At 37.1% G+C, this 20,720-nt stretch overlaps 1 protein-coding gene across 4 annotated transcripts in view; it reads right to left on the bottom strand.

Moving 5' to 3' along the window:
* Window positions 1-950: 950 nt before the first annotated feature.
* The window catches only part of ZDHHC13 (zinc finger DHHC-type palmitoyltransferase 13), a 45,506-nt gene continuing 25,736 nt past the window's right edge, over window positions 951-20,720 (bottom strand). For all 4 annotated transcript variants that reach the window (XM_036220926.1, XM_016164939.2, XM_016164941.2 and 1 more), the window contains 8 exons: window positions 18,760-18,860; window positions 13,863-13,987; window positions 12,941-13,003; window positions 12,154-12,247; window positions 10,386-10,469; window positions 6,330-6,487; window positions 3,968-4,065; window positions 951-1,553 (listed from right to left, as the gene is read on the bottom strand). In XM_036220926.1, the coding sequence (XP_036076819.1) occupies window positions 1,415-1,553; window positions 3,968-4,065; window positions 6,330-6,487; window positions 10,386-10,469; window positions 12,154-12,247; window positions 12,941-13,003; window positions 13,863-13,987; window positions 18,760-18,860 (862 nt within the window). In that variant the 3' untranslated portion in view covers window positions 951-1,414. The remainder of the gene's footprint in view (window positions 1,554-3,967; window positions 4,066-6,329; window positions 6,488-10,385; window positions 10,470-12,153; window positions 12,248-12,940; window positions 13,004-13,862; window positions 13,988-18,759; window positions 18,861-20,720) is intronic.

Genomic DNA, 20,720 nt, shown 5'->3' with positions numbered 1-20,720 from the left:
AACTGCTATAGAGAAGATCGAGCAGAGTTGTTTACTTTTTATTTATTTAAAAACGTATTATATTGTTTTATTCTACTTTTTATCTATTTTTTAAATCTATTTTTTATTTTTGTTGGTGATGGTAGGGTAGAACTCAGAAGTTCAGTTTCAATATTGGACATGTTAAGTTTAAGGTATCTATTAGATATTTAAATGAGAAAGGAAGGGAGAGAGGATAGAGCTTTAAAAAGTCCTTTTGTCTTCCAACTAAGAATCAGTCTTCAAACACAATTCTGGTCATGTCATGTCCTGCATCTATTCAATAAATTTATTGAATATATGTCAGGTAGTATTCTAGATTGTAGGGAGTCTAGAGTAGCTACACCACTTACTATCTACATGACCTTGGAAAAGATACAAACTTCTTTAGATTTTAGTTTCCTTATCTGTAAAGGCTCTGTAAAAGAAAGAACAGATCTTTGAGGAAATGAAAGATCAACATGGTTAGAGTACAAAGCTTGGTCCAGAGTGAGACTGGTAAACAAAACAAGGTTCTGTTATTCAGGGCCTTATAGGCTGTGATGAGAATTTTAGCTTTTATCCCAAGAGCAATGGGAAGCTATGGAAGGGGATTTCAGCAGGAAAGTGACATGCCCAAGGATATATACATATACACACACAATGCCAAAAATTAAATTTCAATTAGCATTTCCTCCGGAACAAGGGAAATTAGCAATTATAATCACACCAGTCTAATATTTTAAGAGTACTAAGTAAAAAATAATTAATCTTTAAGACTTCCTGTGTTCAATTTTCTAAGTGAGATGGAAAATTAAATTAAATCTTGCTTATTGGTGTTAAGAGTGACCTCAACTCATTACTGGACTCTTGAATCAGTTTCTTTGTCTTACATATACCTTTTCTCAATTTAAGATTATAGAAGTGTTAACTGTCAGAAAGTGAGTCTCAACTACAAAAACAATTTTTTATTAAGTGTGAAAGCAAACAGGTACATCTATTTAAATATTGTTCTTACATATTTATAGGTAAAACAAAGACAAATAATTTATCAAAACTTACCAGTTTAAAGAATAGTATTATTTTGAAATGGCCAATACACTATCTGAAAATACCACATTTTATCCATAATTAGTGAATATTATCACCCCCCCCTCCCCAAAAGTAACTTGCATTTGTAAAAAATATAAAAGTTTTTTTTAGGTGTCAGCCAAAATTGCTCAGGAACAGTCCATCTTGCAGAATCTAAAAAAGTATAATGCCTTTATCAAGAACTTCTGTTTTCACCAAATGGCTTTAAAAATCACCTGTTTTCCTTTAGGCTTAGGTGAACTCTAAATCTTCACTTCACTTTCAGACCACAGGGTATGAACTTAAATACAAACAAATCAGAGTGCAAGTTTTCAGTTACTTTTCTTCATACTGAGCGAAGAACTTTCTCCTTAGCTGGGTGAAAGACCATGGTGTATTGTGATGTCCAATCTACTGCACAGGGCTTTGCCAAACCAAAGCAGCCACACTGAAAGAAATCTGCAAGGTTCTGTGTGAACCCAAGGCTGCCAAGAAAGGAAGAGAACACATCTTACTATATTTCCTGGTTAGCTCTTGACAGTCATTCAAACCATAAACGTACACTGAGATTCCACAATATACAATGTCCTTTGAAGATCCTGCAGGAGTCCAGAGGTAAATCAGACAGTTACTGGGCTTAAAACTGAAGCCCAGTTCCATTTCTGAAACTGAATCTCCAATTTCGAGATTCCCTGGCTTCTGTCCAGCAACTAGTAAGTTCCTTCTGGGTCTCCCTTTCACTGGAATGATCAATGCCAATAATAAGTTTCCTTTCCATTCCGACTGCCTTAATTTGGATTTTGCTTCTCTCAAAAGCCACATAGATCAGAAAAACCTCCAATCGACAAGATAAGTTTTTCTTTCTTTTTACTTAAAAAAAAAAAAATTTTTATTAAGTTTATTGGGGGAACATTGGTTAATACAATTATATAAAGATGGTTTTTTTTTCTAAATCTTCTAAGTAGCATCTGTAAATGATGTCCCTGTCTCAATTCCTTCCAATTCACCTTACATTTTGGAGACTGTCTCAAAAACCCTTCGTAGCCCTTTGCAGAGCTTCACCTCCCAATCCAAACCCTTTTAAGACACTCCTCTGCCCAGAGGTTCAGATCCAGACTGCTCAACTTTATAATCCAGGCCCGACACAAGAAAGCCCTAAGGCTCCTCCAGTGTCAGCCCCTAAACTCATCTTTATAAACCTCCTGCTGCAGCTACTCTGGCTCTGTTTTCCCCAAGATCGTAACTGCACGGGCTGTTCTTCTATGCTGGAACCCATAGCCCCTCCACACTTACCGCAGGTAACACCCTCACCTTTTAAGTCCTACCAGTTCTCGAGGCCCAGGTCAAGGGCCACTTCCCCTCTGGAGCCTTCCTGACTACATCGGTCTTCAGCATCACCTTTTCTCCATTAAACCCTGAATATTGCTACATGTTCCAATTACGAAGAACATGTATGTTTCTGCACATGGCCTGTCTTTCAAGCCTAACTCAACTTCCTACATACATCAAAACATCTTTGCCTAAGGATGACTGTGCCACTGCTGCTGTTTAGTGACAATGGTCAGGAAAGGCCCATCACTACTCAGAAGGCAGCTTCTTAGGAAGAAGGCTGACCACATGGAACGGATGGGGCTGAAGTGGGGAGACATGTTGGGGATTTAAGAGACCAGCTCGAGAGTGAGTGAGTGAGTAAAAGTCATTTAGGGGGAAGGAAAAAACGGCAAACCTCTGGTTTGAGAGGGTTTGGAAGCCAGACTCAAAGTGGCTTAAAGACCTTGGTGTTAGTTCCTCCAGCCTACGGAGACATCACTCAGCAATTCCCAAGCACGCCCACCTCTCTTGCCTGTCCCTCCATTGTGACTCTCCTTCAGGGCTTGGCATGCCTCTCTCCATCATACCCACCCCACAACCTTCAAGGTTCAGTTTAAAATTCCACCTCTGCCACAGAGGCTTCTTGGTAAATATTTATTCTTCTGGTTAAACCACCGAGAAAGGGACTTTATTATCACTGCCGGTCTGAAAAAATCATTGCAAGCTTAACACTATTATCTACTCTCCATCGCTTTAGCCATCTATTCCCAATTAAGTCAATTTCTCTCCTCTCTAAATACATATCAGAGTCACATCCCTGGCTCTGACTTCTTGGTCTAACAGCCTAACAGTTTCATCTTGTACCACCACTGTACTTTAAAATAGACTGCTCATGAGATAGGCAGTGAGCGTTCAAACCCCTGGAGGGCTCTGGGTCACCTCTGCAGCACTCTGAGCCTCCAAGACCCTGAAATATGTGACAGGGAGATAAGCTTCAAAGCCTGACCGTTCTCTCATAAGATGATGACCTTCCTACAAACACTCTCATTTTCAGCTGAGGACGGGTTTTATACAACTAATGCTTGAGGACGAACATATCCCAAACCTGAAAAACTAGCTTCTCCCTGACACAGCTGGGCACATTAAACACAGGGCTAAAATAATTACTCGTGATAGAAAGCCAGGTTGAAAATCTTGGCAAAGCTCACATTCTAACGCTTTCTACAGAGAGCCTTGTGGCTGACTTTCTCAGCCACGTGCTTAATTATCTCATATTGACTTCATGCCAGCAACATGCAACCTTGTGATCATGTGGCTTGACTGGAGAGATTCCCCATCTTGGCAAAACTTCAAAGTCACTTATTATTTGTGCCGAGTCCAGTAGACTAAACCCCAAATTCTTACTGCCTTGGGGCTCATGACCTTACCACTCATCTCCTGTCACTGAGGCTTCCAAGAAAGGTCAACTCTACCAGATAGCGAGTTAGAGGATAAGGGCATGGCCAAGGGTGGTGGCATGAGACTGGGTAACCATTGGCTGGCCTAGCACCTTCCATAGGTCTCAGTGGAAAGAATGGATCTCGCTTACTTGTATGGCGTCCTCCTGAGGGACAACGGCTGTTTCATATGCCTGCTCTGCTTCAGTAGGCTGGTTCTCTCATGGGAGGTCAGGCCCAGAAAAGCAATCTGAAAAAGGTTGGAAGGTACACAAAAAATACCAAGGCTCCATTACTCTTAGCAGTGCCTTACAGGACACTGGCAGACATTCAGTAACCACCAAAGACAGTATCACCTAATCTTCTAACCAAGGATCATGGCAAGAGTAAAGATTCAGCAACTCTAAACTAGACTTTCCTATGTAAATCTAGTAACTTGGCATTTTCTTTTCTGACTATCTAATTTTTATTAACCTTCAAGAAAGCACAGTACATTGACTGAGATTTGTGACATAATTGTTTTAGTAATTTAAGCCATGACTTATGGCCATGTTTAGATTCTTAATACATTCAGCATGCAACTTTTAGATGAATAAAACAACATAAGGTCAGTATCAGTGCAATTATCTCAACTTGTGTATCTTCTTACTATCTCTGTAAAAAGAGCCAAATGAAAAAGTTAATAATCTGAAGTGATGGACATTTAAACCCATAAATTTTGGGAAAGGTAAGAAGAATTAAGGTAACTTGAAGACTCCTAAGTCATTAAAAACACTACTATTTACTGAGTTGTCATTTAATCCTCAAAACGACTCAAACATCAAGTTCCTTATCTGTAAAACAGAGATTATCGCCTGGATCAGATGGTTTAAGGCTGTGAGATAACATATGTAAAATACCTAGTGCAGAGGCTTATAGAGGTGAAGTAACAGACCCAAGGCCACACAGCTTAGAAAGTGGCAGAACTGTGACGGACACCTCGGTTGACATGAGAATAAAGCTCATTGTCCTAACCAGCAGTCTATACTGTCAGTTTGACTGGCTACGGTCAAAACCATGACTCTCCAGAGCACTTGGGAAATGAAAGGCTTCAAATTAACAGAGATGTTTTGTTTATTAAGAAAGTAACTTTGCTCTGAATTCCTGTATTTCAAAACTATTCAAAACTTTGAGCCCATTTTCCTGCCTTAGAAAACAGACAAATATAATAACCTTTTAAAAATTAAGACTATTCTAGTCTCATTTACTTGTACTTGTTTTAAGAGTCCAGATAAGAAGAAAGAGAATTAGGATTGATGTCTCAAATCTTAGGTTCTACATCTAATTCCAGCTCTTACTAGTCCTATGGTCATAATCAAGGTACTCAACATTTCTTGGGCTTAGTGTCCTCATCTAATAAAATGGAGACACTACTTTGGCACGGTCTACATCTCAAATGTTTATAAGGAAACAGATGAGAAAGTGTTTTAGAATATGTAAAGCATATATAAATGTTAGGTATTACAAATGATAGTCTTTAATATTAATAATCACTGATGCTAATATCCATTCTTACTGCCTGAGTCTATAGATATCAAAGGGACAGGAAATTAGGAAAAATGTTCAGAAACCTTAGTTTAGTCAGTATTATTAGCTTAATTTCTTCCTTTGGCATTTTTTCTTTATTTCTTTATTATTGTTATAGAATTGCTCACTTCTCCATAAAAGTAGAATACTTTTTCCTTTTGCTAAGTAATGCTCTAATTCTCTGAAGTCTTACAGTAAGTGGCTCAGACTGATCATAGCTGTCCATTTCATGAGGGCAGGCCATAGCAACAATGAGAATTAGGTTCTACTCATAGGGGAAGGCAGCAGGGAAGGGAAGGGACAGAGCTTCATATAAAGCTGAAGGTGACTACTGTCCCAGAGCTTGAACTTTCTCAGGGCCATGACCTTCTCTGGATGTGCAATTACCTGTCCACTGGTTAGTGATGTCTTTTATTTCTTCCCCACTTCTGTCCACTTAAGTATTGCATAACAACAAGGATAACAAACAGGGCTGGCAAAAGTAAGAGAAAATAATCATCTCACATTTGCACCATACTTTACAGTTTATACCATGCTTCCACACACCATATAATTTAATTGTATGATGGAAAAAAGCCCATAAATGAGACTGTCAGAAAACATAGGTTCACGTTCTGATTTTCACACTCTTTGGGTGACCATGAACAGTTCAATTCACCTCTCTGCACTTCTGTAAAATAAAGAGTCTAGATATCTCATAGGGCCAACACTAACAATTTATTATTCTAACTTTTAAACCATCCTATGAGAGTAGACAGGCATTATTATCCTCATGTTACAGACAAGGAAACTGAAACTCAAGAGTCAAATGACATGCCTAGACCCACAGATAAACCAACGGAAGTAGAACTAGAAACCAAGTCTTCTGATTTGAAATTAAAGTCTTTCTACCTTACTACAGGTTATTGGAAATTTTCCCAAAGACATTATAAAAAGAGAAATATATACCTGAAAGAGTTGATTGATTAATAAAAATGTTGACCATGAGAAATGGAAAGTTGCTAGCATGAAGATATATAAAACCCAAGGGGAACAAGCCACAATCTGACTGAGGTAGGTCCATAGTCCATCTTCTTCGAATGTTGTGGCACAACGATATGACCAATCTGTGAATGCATAAAAAGGAACCAATTATTTTAAAAGACAACAAATGAGTGATCATTATTCAAGAAGATCAAATCAGTGTAGTTTTATTTAAAGAAAAAAGAAAGCAAGACATGATAGCCCAAATCAGAACCCAACTTTACGATTGTATTATTCAAATGCCAGCTAACAGAGACAAAAAAATGGTACCTCACTGTTAATTAAGGCTATGATAACACTCTATCATCAGCTGACAGGGAAGGGATAAAAGCAAAAAAGGACCATAAAACCATCACTAAAATCAGCATATTCAGCATAAAATGCACTGGTCAGAGAAGTTAATTGTTCAAGGACTTGACAACTAAGAATGATTATATTTAATAAATATTTGTCCTGGAAAATTCTCTCTTATCCATGTTACAGCAAGATATGGGTCTATCACAGAACTAAATATAAACTCTTATTAAAGGTTCAGATCACCAGGCCATTGCTATGGCACAAGAAATCCTATAGACACCTAGATACTATTAGAAAACAACCTAACTGCATGCAGTTACTGAGTATACTTCTGTACTGGCACCATAATTTATCCTGCAGAGAGAGAAAGGCCAGGTGAGGGAATTCATGAGAAAGATACCTCCAGGAAAAGGACAGAGAGCAAAATTCATATGATCACAGCTCAGTTTCTCCCCAGGAACACCAATTTATAAACCAATTAAAAGGGAGGACTTCCCTATCGCCTTCATGATACTGACCCGTAGCCCACAGTTAAGAGCAGCCCGTAGGTGAATACATGCAGAAAGCGGCAGAAAAAAGCAAACAGACCCTGAACGTTACGTAAAGCCAATGACTTGCAGGCACCATGACTGCTCATAAAGGGCAAATTATTTTTGGAATGAGAATTCTGTAGATTTGCACCTTGAGATTTCACAAATGCCTCTGACAATTTGATAATTATTTTTAGACGTTTTCCCAAAGTAATACTTAAGAGCTCCCGGGACAGAGAGAAAATGAATCAGTAACATTACTATACACTGTCTGTCCATTTTACTGCTAAAAATCTAATTTTCCTTTTTGAGTCTCATCTGATTCCCAACCATCTTCCACGAATATACGCCAGAAGCATTCTAACATCAATCATCACAGAGTAACAATCAAGGTAATAAGTTAAGGCAAATTATACTCGGTAGAGCTTCTCATTAGGACAGCAAAGAAAGATGCATCCCATGCACCTGATTTGACAAAAAGGAATGTAATTTCAAACAGCAGAGGAAACAGCTGAGTGGGAAAGAATATCTATTTTCCTTCAGCTTATGGATTTCTACTGCTCTCTTCTGGAAATTTTTTTGACAACACACTATGACCTCAAACTGAAATTTTCATAGGACTAATTTCAGATTTAATATTAAAGATATGGCTGTAAATGGCCACATACATTATCGTGCAATATAACACTTTAATATGTACTCATACTTCCTTATCGGGTAGTCGTTGGCTAATGACAGAGAACTCGTGTTGTTCCAACTCAGTTGTTTTCATCTTTGGATAGCTCTGATAGTTATAGTGTTCTAACCATGATCTAAAATCTTTCTCCCTGTGTATGCTGCTGACACTTCTGAGTTACCTATGATCCACCCTGAAAACGGACTTCAGAGAAGATGAAATGGATGGAGGGTGTACAGAGTCAGAAGTAACTTCAACTGGATCACCTGAGGGGCAGGGTGCATAGCAAGGCTCCAGCAACAGGACTATTAATGGTAAACAAAGAAGGTGGGATGGCAGTGAGGCCTCATGAGAAAAATGGAGCACTTTTAATAAACAAAGTTCATTTTTCCTGTCTGTGAAATAATGACCCAATATCTTCATTCAGTGTAAATAAATATTGTCAAAATAAAATGGGATAAAAGTAATCAAATATGTTCAGCTGGTCTACATAGTTTTAAGTGACTGTAAAGGTGAGACTGTTCCTAAAAAACAAAACATAATATAAAATTAGTTCAGAGCCAGAGAATAAAGACAAAGTGGGGGAAGAACCAATGCATGAAATAAGAAAGCCACTTGGAAAGAATGAATGTGATGGAAAATCACTTCTGTCCTTATCAATACAGTTTTATGCTGGACACAGCAAACAAAGGTGACTATTTTTAGTGGAGAGAGAGAGAAGGGGGGAAAACAAGGGTGGTGTAAAATCTGGCTCCTCTCCCCTAGGATCAAGTCCAAGGCACAGCTGGTCCATGGGCCAGCTTAAAAAGGTTTTCCAGGAATATGCTTTAATGTCAGGCCTTCAAAGGGCAGCTCTTTCAACAGAAAGAAGAAGTGTCAAAAATATTTTATTTCTTACACCACGGGACATAATCTAAGAGGTTTTAAAATTCCAATGCTCAGGATTACTGATGGCCTTTGACAAGAACTGAGTGAGATCCGGGATCACAACCTTCTGACTATGAGATCCATTTGAGATGGTGACAGTTACACTGAGCCACAAAAGCATTCCCTAGTGATCAGATGCCCAAGGAGTCAGGTGGGAAAGGGGCTGATGAGGCAACTGAAGCCCTCTCTGTGCCTACAGCAGAGCAAAAAAGAAACCATTGCACATACATACTAATTAACAATCTCTAAAAATGAAACCCCAATCAAAAAACAACTTGTAATGCTGGATGTTTCTGGGGAGGGGAACTGGGAGGTTGGGGGACATTGTTGGAGGAACTGTCTTCCAAAAACTAAAAAATTAAACTAAAGAAAGCAGGAAGAACGAGGGTAGGAAGGGCCAGAGCTTGAGATACTAATAAAAAAGAAAAAAGAGTAGTAGTAAAACACTTTCCTAATGGCTTCCTGAATCATTCCCGATTTTAACTCAAGCAATAAACTAGTACTCTGTTGGTAAAATAAAGGCCTGAGCATGAATGCAACAGGAGGGTGGGTGGACACAGATTAGTGGTGAAGCCTCTATGGCCAAACTCCCCCAAAGCTTTCAAATAAATAAATAATGAACCATTAAGCAAAGTCAAAATAAACTACGAGCACTATAGCTTTTTTCAGTTAGGTAACTTCCTCCAAGGTTTGAAAAGCACAGTCATGCAATTCTTTTTTTTTTCATATATATGTTTTTATATATTTATTATTTAAAATTTTTAAAAATGACAGCTAACATAAAATATTGTTTTATATCAGTTTCAGGTGTACAGCATTATGGTTAGACATTTATATGAAGTGCTATAGTCATGCAATTCTTAAGAGCCACCAAAAACCGTTGCTTTGATTTAAACCCTGCTCTTCTTAGTTGATCACCTTGGAACAGTTGGATGTCACTCCATACATGAGATCCCTAGACATCCTTTATACTGCTCCTGAAAAGTTACTTTCCTGTCTCAGGGTTGCAGAATAGTGATCCAAAATTTTCTTTCAAGTTATTATTTCTAATCTTCCAATTACTTTTACAGTTTTCACACCAGTTAAAAATTGTGACTAGATATTTAGCAAATGACATGTGTTTTCAGAGTTTTGTCCCTTGATTATTGTGACCCTCTTCCTCCTCCCCCAATCTCTCCACCACCAACCTTTTTTTCCCTTATTTTGTTTACTTTCACTTCCCTAGATTTGTACTTGAGTAGCTCTTTTCTCCTCATTTCAGCAGGGGATAAATTTACACTTGCCTTAAGTGAATTTGTATTTTTGACCACTTTTCGCATTTATCAAGGTCACTTTAGACTACAATCTCTTCCAAGGTACTGATAACTACCCCCTTCCAGAATTTCTTATAGTTTCCCAATGTTGAGAAAATCTCAGAGGCATTCATTTCATTTTTATTAGGGGAATGGTTTATAGTAACCCAACCAGAAAGTGACATATACAAGAGTTTACAAGGAAAAGTATATGTGGGTATGGGTGCATGAGCTTGCTGTAAGGAAAATTTATACTTACACATGAAAGATTCATATATAATCCAGTCACACATAACAGCAAGGAAAAATAAGAAGAATATGTAATAGTGATGGTTGCCAAAACCTACATCAAAAAGAAAAACAACATATTTAATACTTTCTTACAATGATTTTCCAAATCAAGAACATATTAACTGCCTTCCTGTCCAAAGCCTTGACCAAAGTAAAAAAGAAATAAGCTGTTGCTTTGCTTTTAAATACGATTAAACTATAAAACCAAATGGCTCTGATGTGTCACGGTCAACTGTCCATGTTAACTGAACTAACATTTATTATTACTTACCTAAAAGAACTTTTTTTTTAACAGAACAAAGTTTACAAAGCATATACAGTTCTAGGATGGCCTATACCATGTTGGAGGGATGGGAACAGGCAGGATTTGGGGTAAATCATCCCATCTCTTCCTTCCATGTGATAAGTTTATATAAAGTATGACTTCCAGACATCAAGGATTGACTTGATCAGGGAACAGAGAAAATGAATCTGAGGGGCAGTACTAAATAGGTACATTGCAGGAGACTGGATACAGCAACCTGCAACCTGAGAGAGGTCTACAGAAACAAAGAAGGGATGTAGGTACCAAGCAACCAAGCCCCACTCATTTGAGCTGCTCTCTTGGTGCTGGAGATAGGAGCGTTTTGATGCTAATGACATGAAAGCTCCTCAGGTACCACTGTTCCCCCATCTCCAGTGGCAGCAAAGCGCAGCAGAAGGGGCAAACAGCCATAGGAATGAGGACCTAGATTTAGAAATGATTACTTGTGTGGCTGTAGGTACATCATTTAACTTCTCTGGTCTGTTCTTACTTGTAACATGAGGATAATATCTCTTCTATTTCACAGGCCTGTGGCAACCAAACAGGATGATGCAGATGAAAACACTGTTTTAAATGCAGTGTGATAAAAATATACGAACTCATTACTATTGTTTTTCTGCGGCTATTCAAAGCCGCCTGTTATGATGCTAATCATCGCATCTTTATGGTGGGATGGGGTCCATGAACCTTGGGACACCAGAAATTGTCTCTTCACCTGTTCTCTAGAAACAGAAGAGAACGTGAACATATGCACCGAGAACACCCGACTGAGCTGAGGCAGCCTTTTGTTCATCAAGATCATAAAAGCATATCTTCTCCTGAAGACCTATGATCATAGTTCCTCTGAAGTTCCTCAAAATAAATCCCAGAGGAAACCCAGGGCTACAGATTAGGAAAGGGATAATTCCCTGGGTGGAAGGCAATCCCCAGATCTCTGCCATCTTTGGATCTAGTTCCTACCTGAGCCTTGAAGGAGGCAAATGGAGAAAGGAAACAAAAGAGACAAGATGCAAAATATGGAAAGAGTGTGGTATTTGGAATAGAAGACTGATACTACGAAAGTGACTTAAGTAACTTTTTACCTTTTATATTTTTTCAAGACTGATACTACGAAAGTGACTTAAGTAACTTTTTACCTTTTATATTTTTTCAACTCTAAAATGGAGATAATACCAACCTCATAGGAGAGGAATGTTCTGATAATCAAACAGGATACTACATATGAAAGCTTTATAAACACTGAAATACTGTACAATGACATTATCATTACCAACATCGACAATCAGCCTTCCAAAAGTGTTATACCATAGAGATGATTCTCTGACAAGGAAGAGCTACAAAACGGTCACTCTTCTACTTGTTCTATGAGTCACATGCATAACTAAACATAAGCTTAAATTCATAGTGGTAACTGAAAAGCTCTGTGTCTCACCTATGCACCGTCCAGTCCACAGGCAGTGTTGATCATACCGAGCCACACAGGAGTTGCACACATGGCAATGGAGTGACCTTAATGGCTTCCTTATCTAAGTGGGCAATTAAGAAAAGTTCAAGCAAAAATCAGTGTCTCAAAGTGGTAAGAAATCACAAGCAAAATCTTATTGCTACATCATAAAGACATTGGTACAAACAATCCTACATGCTAAATCATCAATTCACATAGAGGCTCTGGAATGCCTTATTCATATTTACTTCCATATGCCTATGTTGATTAGGCCATCACTCAAGGGGATTTGAAGTCTAGACCCTATTGACACTGACTAAGGGGAATGAAACAATATCATATAACAGAATGAGCATTGGATTAAGAAAAAAGAAACTCGTGTTTCATTTCTGGCTCTGCCAATAATTTGGAGAATGTTATTCCCTCCCTTTAAAGGCCATGATTCCTCAGTTGCAAAATGAGAGGTTTCACTAAGTGGTTTCTAGGATCATCATGAGCCTCTGACTCCAAGTAAGTTCTAACATATACTTCATGGCAGGAAAAAGCAAACAAAATACACAAAGAGATTTAAGCATAGGCAACTTCAAGAGATTATAAGTAGTATTCTCCTATATATTCAAAGCAGAAAATTGTTCTGACAGTTGTACAAAATTAGAATCTGGTAAAAACAAAGGTGTATAAATATACCATGTAGATTTGATAAATGCTTACGTGAGCAATGTAACCATGAATTTGCTTTTACAATGGGAATACAATTATAAAGAGATTCACTCACAAGGCATGATGTACAAAATGTTCTGAAGTCTAGACAGCCAGTCTCTGCAAGGGTGATGATATTCTGAAAGACATGAAGTTTGACCTTATATTTGCATTTTACTAGGGAATGTATAATGCATGGTTATATACCATAATTGCAGCTCTTCAAACTGAGGTAGCTAGAAAAGCAATCTGGAAGACTTGCCAACAAATCATTCTGTGCTTGAAATAATATGACTTTTCAAGGCTGCATTTTCAACCATAGCCAATAAATAGAATGTATGATAATTACATCCTCCTTCTCTCCATCAATGGCAATGATCTACCAGTTATAATCTGAAAAATAAATGCACACATACGTATTCCTAAAAAATAAACAAAAACCAACAGTATACATTAAAACTGATGGTTACAAGGACCAAGGGCGCAGTTTCTTAGGAACACTGGCTTTAGGTAACAAAGAGGATGGCGCATTTCCCAACTTCTAAAGATTCACGAGCAGTAGAAGAAACACCATGTCCTCTAACTTCATATGTGAGGAGAAGGGGCACCTCCTCAGTCAAACAGAAGGACGCCCCCTTACCCCTGCCTACTTACTCTCCATGTATTAAATTTAAGCTAAATAATAGTTATTTATATGTTACTATAAAAAAGCAAGAGATCACATCTACTAACAGAAATTACATGTGAAAGTCTTGGTGACGAATTATTTTACTAGAAAATAAAAATATTTTTTAAAACTTTCATATGAACAAAGAGCATGACAGTGGAGAAATTTCATTTTGCTGATTTATTCATTCCACATTTATGTTGCACGTATTAGGTGCCAGGAACTAGAGATGAAGCCATGACCAAAACCAACGAGGCTATGACCTTCTAAAGTTTACATTCCCCTCTATTAAAAAAAAAAAAAAATTAGTAACATTACAAAGAAAGCTCACCGTCTTCCTTTCTTCTTCAGAAGACTTGGTGAAGCCTGGATCCGTTGCCCAAGTCTTATAAAAGAAGTAGAGGGAACCTATTATGCTGAGAATGAAACCAAAATAGAAAGGGGTACCTGACAGATGTTAAACCCAAGTTAAGGAACAAATCAGACTTTCCTTAAGAATAGCATAACTATGACATAAGCAAATTTCATCACTGGAGCCTAGGAATCTCTCTTCTATACGCTATTTTAGCCTTCCCTTCCCTTAAGTAACACATCATTGTCCCCAAACCTGGCCCCATCCAATGTTCTAATCCCATGGGAATTAGCTCACACTTGGCAAAATAATCCCTTCTCCTTAGTTGAAACCCACGTGAAACATTGATAGGAATGGCTGCAATATACGAAAAACTTCTTGAAGATTGAAAAACATTCACGATCCAAATAAATTAACCTCTAATGGTATAACTTTGGCTCTCAGAAAATATTTTAAAATATTTTCTGATCATTTTAACAAACTGTGCAATGAAACTACTTGGTTCACAGATTCCAACTAAAAATATTTCCCTAAATATCAGATAAATGCTTGTCCCACTGGAAAGTTTAATAACTAATCTTTGTAAGTGTATCAGGCTGAGTTAATTTAGAAACAAACAAAAGAAATTGCTTTCCTTGCAAAGTGATTATAAATCAAATACTATTTGGGAAAGGCAGATATTATACATAAACTGAGATTAAAAGTGTTTCAAGGATAAACACTACCCACTTTGCAGTGTTTCTGAAGTGGTAAAAATTCTTTGTATAAAAAGTAAAATTTTGCTCCAGGGAAAGAAAATGCAGTAATAAATCAACACAGCAGTAATAAACAGAATTTCTTTGCCCAATTTAAATCAGTATTGACAAATAAACTGTATCTGCCTTCCAATGTATTGCCAAGATGTCCTGTGCCAAACTTCAGAGTGGAAAAGGTGGCCATAAAATAGACTCTAAACCCTTGTTATTCAAAGTGTGGTCGGTGGACCCACAGCAATGGCTTTACCTGGGAGCTTATTAGGGGGGCAGAACTTCAGACCTCACCCCAGACCTGCAGAGCTAGACTCTGCTCTAATCCACAGAAACCAGCACAACCACATCAGGTTCAGGGAGGCAGGAATAAATCTACTGCTTTAGTTTATCAGTATCACTGCAGATGGGCCTGGCTTTAAGAAATAGGGTCTAGAAAAGTTGAATTTTTTGCTCATAAATTCTTAATCAACACATATGACATGTTCTCAAAAAAACACCAGGTGAATCATATGATGATACCACATTCAGCTGACTGAATTTCTGTTCGGAATAACTTACAAAACAAATCCCAGGGGAATCATTAGATCCTCTCCCTCCAAGTAAAGTGAACTGCACTCTAACCCCTCATGTAAAAATCAAATATTCTTTGCTTTCATGCCCTTGCTTTCCATGGTTCATGGACTTCGAATGCTCCCTACTTCACACCATCTACTTGTAAAACTGCACTTTTAGGACATCTACGTCTTAACTACCTTTAAGACCTAATATACCTCCTCCTTTGTCTTTTCTGAGTCCCTACAGAGGATTCTCTCCCTTCCCTGAATCTAAAAAGGCTTATTGTATGGCATGTAGACCTCAAATTATAGTTAGTTATAGATACCTCAGCTTCCCCAGTTAGCTTGTGACTCTTTTGCAGTTAAAAAATTTTTCAATATGGAGTTAAAATTTGTCTTTCTAAAACTTGGACTGTCTTTCATTAGATCCTTTAGCTCTACGCTGTGGAGCTTCACTATAGCGGCCCTTTAGAGTTATCCTACAGAAGCTTATTTCTCAATCATACAATAAAATTTTTATTGCACGCCCATTTTATACAATGCACTGGCTTCTGAATGATAGACTTCCAAACATTTGAAATTGAAAGGCAGTGCTCAGACCTCCAGGATAAACAGCAACGTTGTTCCTTACACAACAGTTTCCTGGTCAAGTTCCTGTTTATGCTCCTGTTTGTCATTTTTTCTTAAAAACAAAACAAAACAAAAACAGAATACAAAACAGAGCAAACATACTTCAGATGTGTACTGACCAGGACATAGGACCGTGGGATTGCTGTTGTCCTTTGCTTGGACACTCCTAACACTACTGGAGAACACACTGGCTTTCCTGAAAGCACATCGCTACTCACACCAGGCTTTTAGTCAAAGCTCCTGTTTCTTTTTCACTTGACCTGAAGCTATGTCATTTTCAAAGCAATGTGTACTTGTACATGTTGATTCTCTGAAACCCAGTATAAGACTTCACGTGTTTATCCTTCTTAAACTTAACTCAGCTAGTCAGAATCACAAATTTAATGTACAGTGGTTTACCACTTCTTTCCAGTCTTAACCTTACTTCCAAACTCATCAGAAGGATCCTATCTCTTTCACCCAAGCCCACTACATAAAAGCCAAATACTTTACTTGTTGAACATATAAAAGGCACTAAAAGAAACTGTCTGAGAAGCTAACCTAGAGCTGCACTTAAAATTAAATCCAAATGCAGCCTTCTACAAAGATTTTATTCATCAGAGTAATTAATAATAATTGGTATTACTTACGGATTTCCAGTTATGCAATGGGAACTACGGTCAGCAATTTATAGACCTTATAGCATAGTAATCCTTGCAGCTACCTCATGAACTCGGTACTATCAGCCCCAATTTATAAAAACACTGAGACTCAGTGAAATTTAAAAACTTGCCCAATAATACATAACTAATAAGGAAAAAGGCCCAAACTTGAATTCATTCTGATTCCAAAGATGACCTTCTTCCCAGCACGGACCAGGCGGCTGTTGGAGCAGAAGCCCCTACAAAATCCAGACTTGGCAACCTGAGACGAAATGAGTATACTCAGGTTGGGTCTTTATGGGGTAGTGCTTCAGTTCATACCCAGGGCAGCTGGAATAGCATTTACATCCAGCTTGAAAAACACTGATCTGATGGTAAAGTATGCCACCTACTGACTTGACATTCCCTCACCAGAAGCAGGCTTATCTGGGTGCCTAGCAAATGATTTTATGCTATACATGTGAGTAAAATAGCCCAGCTTGTCAACTCCAACATCTTAAGATTCTGTCCAGCTATATTAGTTCTTCTAATGTAATGGCGTCTTCACAAACACTGAACAGTTTTAATTAAACTCAGCTGAATACTAAGTCCTGTAATTGAGATTTTCACATTATAGTGGAGTTACGTATTTGTCAATATTGATTCTATAAATTTGAAATAATTCAATATGAAAACTATCATTTTGGGGGCAAATTTTGAAATAATGTAAGTTGTTCAAATTTTAAAAGTTCATTAAGAAACACACTTTTAAAACTGTGTTTACTCCACTGCCACATGGGTTGGTAATCAAAAATATCAGTCATCTCTACTCAGTATCATGCTCAATTACCCTAGAATTTACCAGGCTTGGGATTTTTGCAGGTGATTTTGGTGTATACTGTGCTGCTATTTTATGTACTTATGGTTATTTACAAATTTAAATCTTTTTATATCATATAATGATATCATCCAAACTTCATTAGGTAGTAGTAATATGGCTAGTACTTAAAAAGCTGACCCCAAATCAATATTATGAGACAAAATTAGACATAATAAAATATTTTGAAAGAAATCAAATGAACTCCATGACATGCTGTGCCACTCATTTAGATTAAAGGAATGTGAAAAATATTAGAGATAATGCTCAGAAATTAAAAAAATATATATTAAAGTAAAAACATGCTATAATGAAAGTAGATACATGTACTCTGAGAACTCATATGCCTCTCACTTTACATTTATTCCTATGAAAAAATGTTCTTGAATTGAGGATATGTATCTCCCCCTTAAACACCATCCTTTCTTTTCAAAAATGCCATTACCAGACACAGAAATAACAAAGAAGTTAAAAGAATATGTTTAAAGGTACATTTCTATCAACCACATTCCTTCTTCTACCAGTTAGGAGAGCAAGTTTATAACAGCTTTCTAGAGTTCTTGGAAGAGGAGAAAGGATCCTAGAAAGAGGCGAGAAGACTGAAAATTCGGAGAAAATGCCTCCCTCCTAATGGGAGCTATAAATAGGTATAAATAAAGAAGTAACCCATATTCCCACTTCTAGAGACTAGACTTGGTCAACCCTAAAAGCACGGCACACCCATAAGCTGGACTTGGCCTGAGTCCTGCTTAAGTGACAAACCTATTCCTTAGATGAGTTTTTTTGTTTGTTTGTTTATTTGTTTGTTTTAACCATGGTCTGCCATCCATAAAAGGCCATGAAAGAAGTGGGCTATGACCAACATTTTAAAAATACAAGATGGAATTGGATAAAATTTCAGAGTAAAGCACACATTAGGAATATTATTTTCTGAAATTTTTGTTTCACATGTTTTCGGTGGCAGTGTAAATTTATTATTACTGTGGATTGAGAATCCCTAACTAGGATAATAACACTGCTCTGACCATGGCTGAGGAGGGCATATTACCCTAGTATCCCTCCCACACAGGCTGGCCATCTTGGTACTCAGATTTATTAATCAACTGCAACTGCTGACCAAGTTAAAAGAACCATCTGACCTTGAAAAGAAGCTCAAGGCAATGGAAGAAATTTGTATGGGTCCAGGCAAAACAATAATTCATTCTACTGTTTCCTTGCTATGAATAATAAATACTAGACACCTAGTGTTTCCATAGTATGCTCTGATGTTATTTCCAAAATTGAGTTGATCTTCAACACTAAACATCTTCAACCAAAACCATTAAATGAATAGAAATGTGAGTTCCATTCCCTGGATCTCTTCCAATATCTAAATTTCTAACAATGGCATTACTATTTTTTAAAGGCAAACTGAAATATGCACTTAAATTTAAGTCTGAAGGATATGAGGAAAGAATAAGATGAACCAAGTCACAAATATCCAAAAAATGGAACTTAGCAGGAAGACCATTGGTAAGTATACAAGGCTCTTATATCCGACCAAGAACCTAAAAGAAAAAGGGATAAAGATAAGGTATTAGTGAAAATAAGTATAATTCATATTAATTTTGGTCCTAAATTCCTTTAAATAATAATAGTAATAATAACGATTCCCTTAAACAACAACTTTCATTTACTGAGCATTTACTATGTGCCGCTTTCCATTTGGTAATGAGTTACGCACCATCGCCTCATTTTACACATGAGAAAACAAGCACGAGGACTCTCAAGAAGTGAACGTTCTAGTTCTTATAAGTAACTTATACGTCACTTCATTTCCAATAACTTTACTTTCAACGAATCTTTTTTTCTTTCTTTTGAGACATATATTGCTTGTATTTCTTTTTTTTGGCATACTATATGTTCAAATACTCCAAAGTACAATTTTTTTTAAACTTGGAGATTCACTTTCACATTTAACAAGCTTTCTTCTGGAGGTGAGCAGTATAAATATGTGTATATATATAAATATATATATATATTTTTGAACTATACAGATGCACACAATCTTAAGCACTTTCACCCCACAATCAGCTTGAGAAGCAGACACTGGACATAAAAAGACATGTAAAGGTAGAAATGGCACTAGTCATCAGAACATTAACCATGTCACTTGGTAACAGGCAACTTGGAAGTCCATATATAACTTACTCAAATGTTAAAACTAGTTTCATAGGAAAAAAAATCTTGTCTTTCACATTACTCAATATCGTAAATGTATGGATGAATATAGTTTACCTGGATCTATTTTTAAATTTATACCAGGAAAAAATGAGAGTTAATGATGGATATGAAAAGGATTTTTAAAAAGCTAGCACGATAATTAGCAGAATATGATAAAATATTTGAGAAGAACTAAAGATCCCAAATCTCAGGCATCTAATATGCTGCCCGAATGGGCCAAATGGAGCCCATATAAACTCTAGGGTTTGACTTGTCTGAGACTTTGCAGCAAAACTATGTCTGACCTAATTAAGAGTACAGTGAACTACTTAACTTGTTAAGAGCTTGCGACTATGACCTGTTTACTTCTGACAGGTGTCACACAGCAGCCTGGATCAGTAAGTAACTGCCCCTGGAGCCTAATAATAAAAGTTTGCAGGTGCTTACCTCAATGAAATTGGGACTCGACAGAGGAGGGTGGGAGAAATAAAAGCAATACAAATAGTGTTGCCATATGCATTTGTCTCCCATTTGAATTGTGTCCCTATGCCAAGCCTAGCATATGAAGCCCTCAACTCACTGTAATCAAAAACAAAAGCTTTCATACATTTTTTTATAATGTGTGTTTCTAGTAAAATAGACAAAATCTCAAATGCTCCTATCCTATGTTAGTAAATACTGCCAGTCCTTGCTTTCTCTCAGGGAGAAAAAAAAAAAAAGAAGTAATGATTGTGATTTCTGGTTATTTAAATTAAAATTTATTTGGAGACTAAGTCAATCCAATTAGTGAAAAACGAATACATGTCTCTAAGATACAAGTTTTCTGAATAGAAGACAATTTAGGCATTTTGCTATTTTCCAGAAAATTGAGCATTTACTTTACATTTAAATTCAAATTCAGTTCCAGTCATCTGTCCTGCTCAAGTAACCAAACAGTAAGGTTCCTCTAATACTGTTTTTTCTTATGACAAAAGTAGCACATGCTTATTCCAGAAAATGCTGGCAAGCAAAAGGGGGGCACGGGAATCTCGTAATCACACCCTGAAGAGAGCAACACTTTTTCCTTTTAAATCTTTTCTATGGATCATCATCATTACTTTTTTTTTTTTTTTTCAGGGAGTGAAAACATTCAACAGGAAAAGTTTCCTGCTTGTATGGGCCTTACATTCCAGGAAACAGTGATTACATGCTATGAAGAAAATAAA

This window comes from Rousettus aegyptiacus, unplaced genomic scaffold (genome assembly GCF_014176215.1).
Source record: "Rousettus aegyptiacus isolate mRouAeg1 unplaced genomic scaffold, mRouAeg1.p scaffold_m13_p_5, whole genome shotgun sequence".
In the NCBI taxonomy this organism is placed as follows: Eukaryota; Metazoa; Chordata; class Mammalia; order Chiroptera; family Pteropodidae; genus Rousettus; species Rousettus aegyptiacus.
Note: the sequence above shows the minus strand (reverse complement) of the source record. Positions and strands in the feature narration are given on the sequence as shown.